The 216-nt window shown below is 71.8% G+C and overlaps 1 protein-coding gene across 1 annotated transcript in view; it reads left to right on the top strand.

Moving 5' to 3' along the window:
* SRSF6 (serine and arginine rich splicing factor 6) overlaps nucleotides 1-216 on the top strand; it is a 5,070-nt gene that overhangs the window by 609 nt on the left and 4,245 nt on the right. Inside the window, exon 2 of the mRNA XM_077778889.1 lies at nucleotides 51-199. Coding sequence (XP_077635015.1) covers nucleotides 51-199 — 149 coding nt within the window. The remainder of the gene's footprint in view (nucleotides 1-50; nucleotides 200-216) is intronic.

The raw sequence follows: 216 nt of genomic DNA, 5'->3' as shown, positions 1-216 counted from the left end.
TTCCCGGCCTAACGTCGCCGCCGGTCCCCTGGCCCTCGCACCGCCCCCAGGTACGGCTTCGTGGAGTTCGAGGACTCCCGCGACGCCGACGACGCCGTTTACGAGCTGAACGGCAAAGAGCTCTGCGGCGAGCGCGTGATCGTGGAGCACGCCCGGGGCCCGCGCCGCGATCGCGACGGCTACAGCTACGGAAGCCGCAGTGAGTCCCACCCCCGC

This window comes from Crocuta crocuta, unplaced genomic scaffold, assembly GCF_008692635.1.
Source record: "Crocuta crocuta isolate KB4526 unplaced genomic scaffold, BGI_CrCroc_1.0 scaffold248, whole genome shotgun sequence".
NCBI lineage: Eukaryota > Metazoa > Chordata > Mammalia > Carnivora > Hyaenidae > Crocuta > Crocuta crocuta.
Note: the sequence above shows the minus strand (reverse complement) of the source record. Positions and strands in the feature narration are given on the sequence as shown.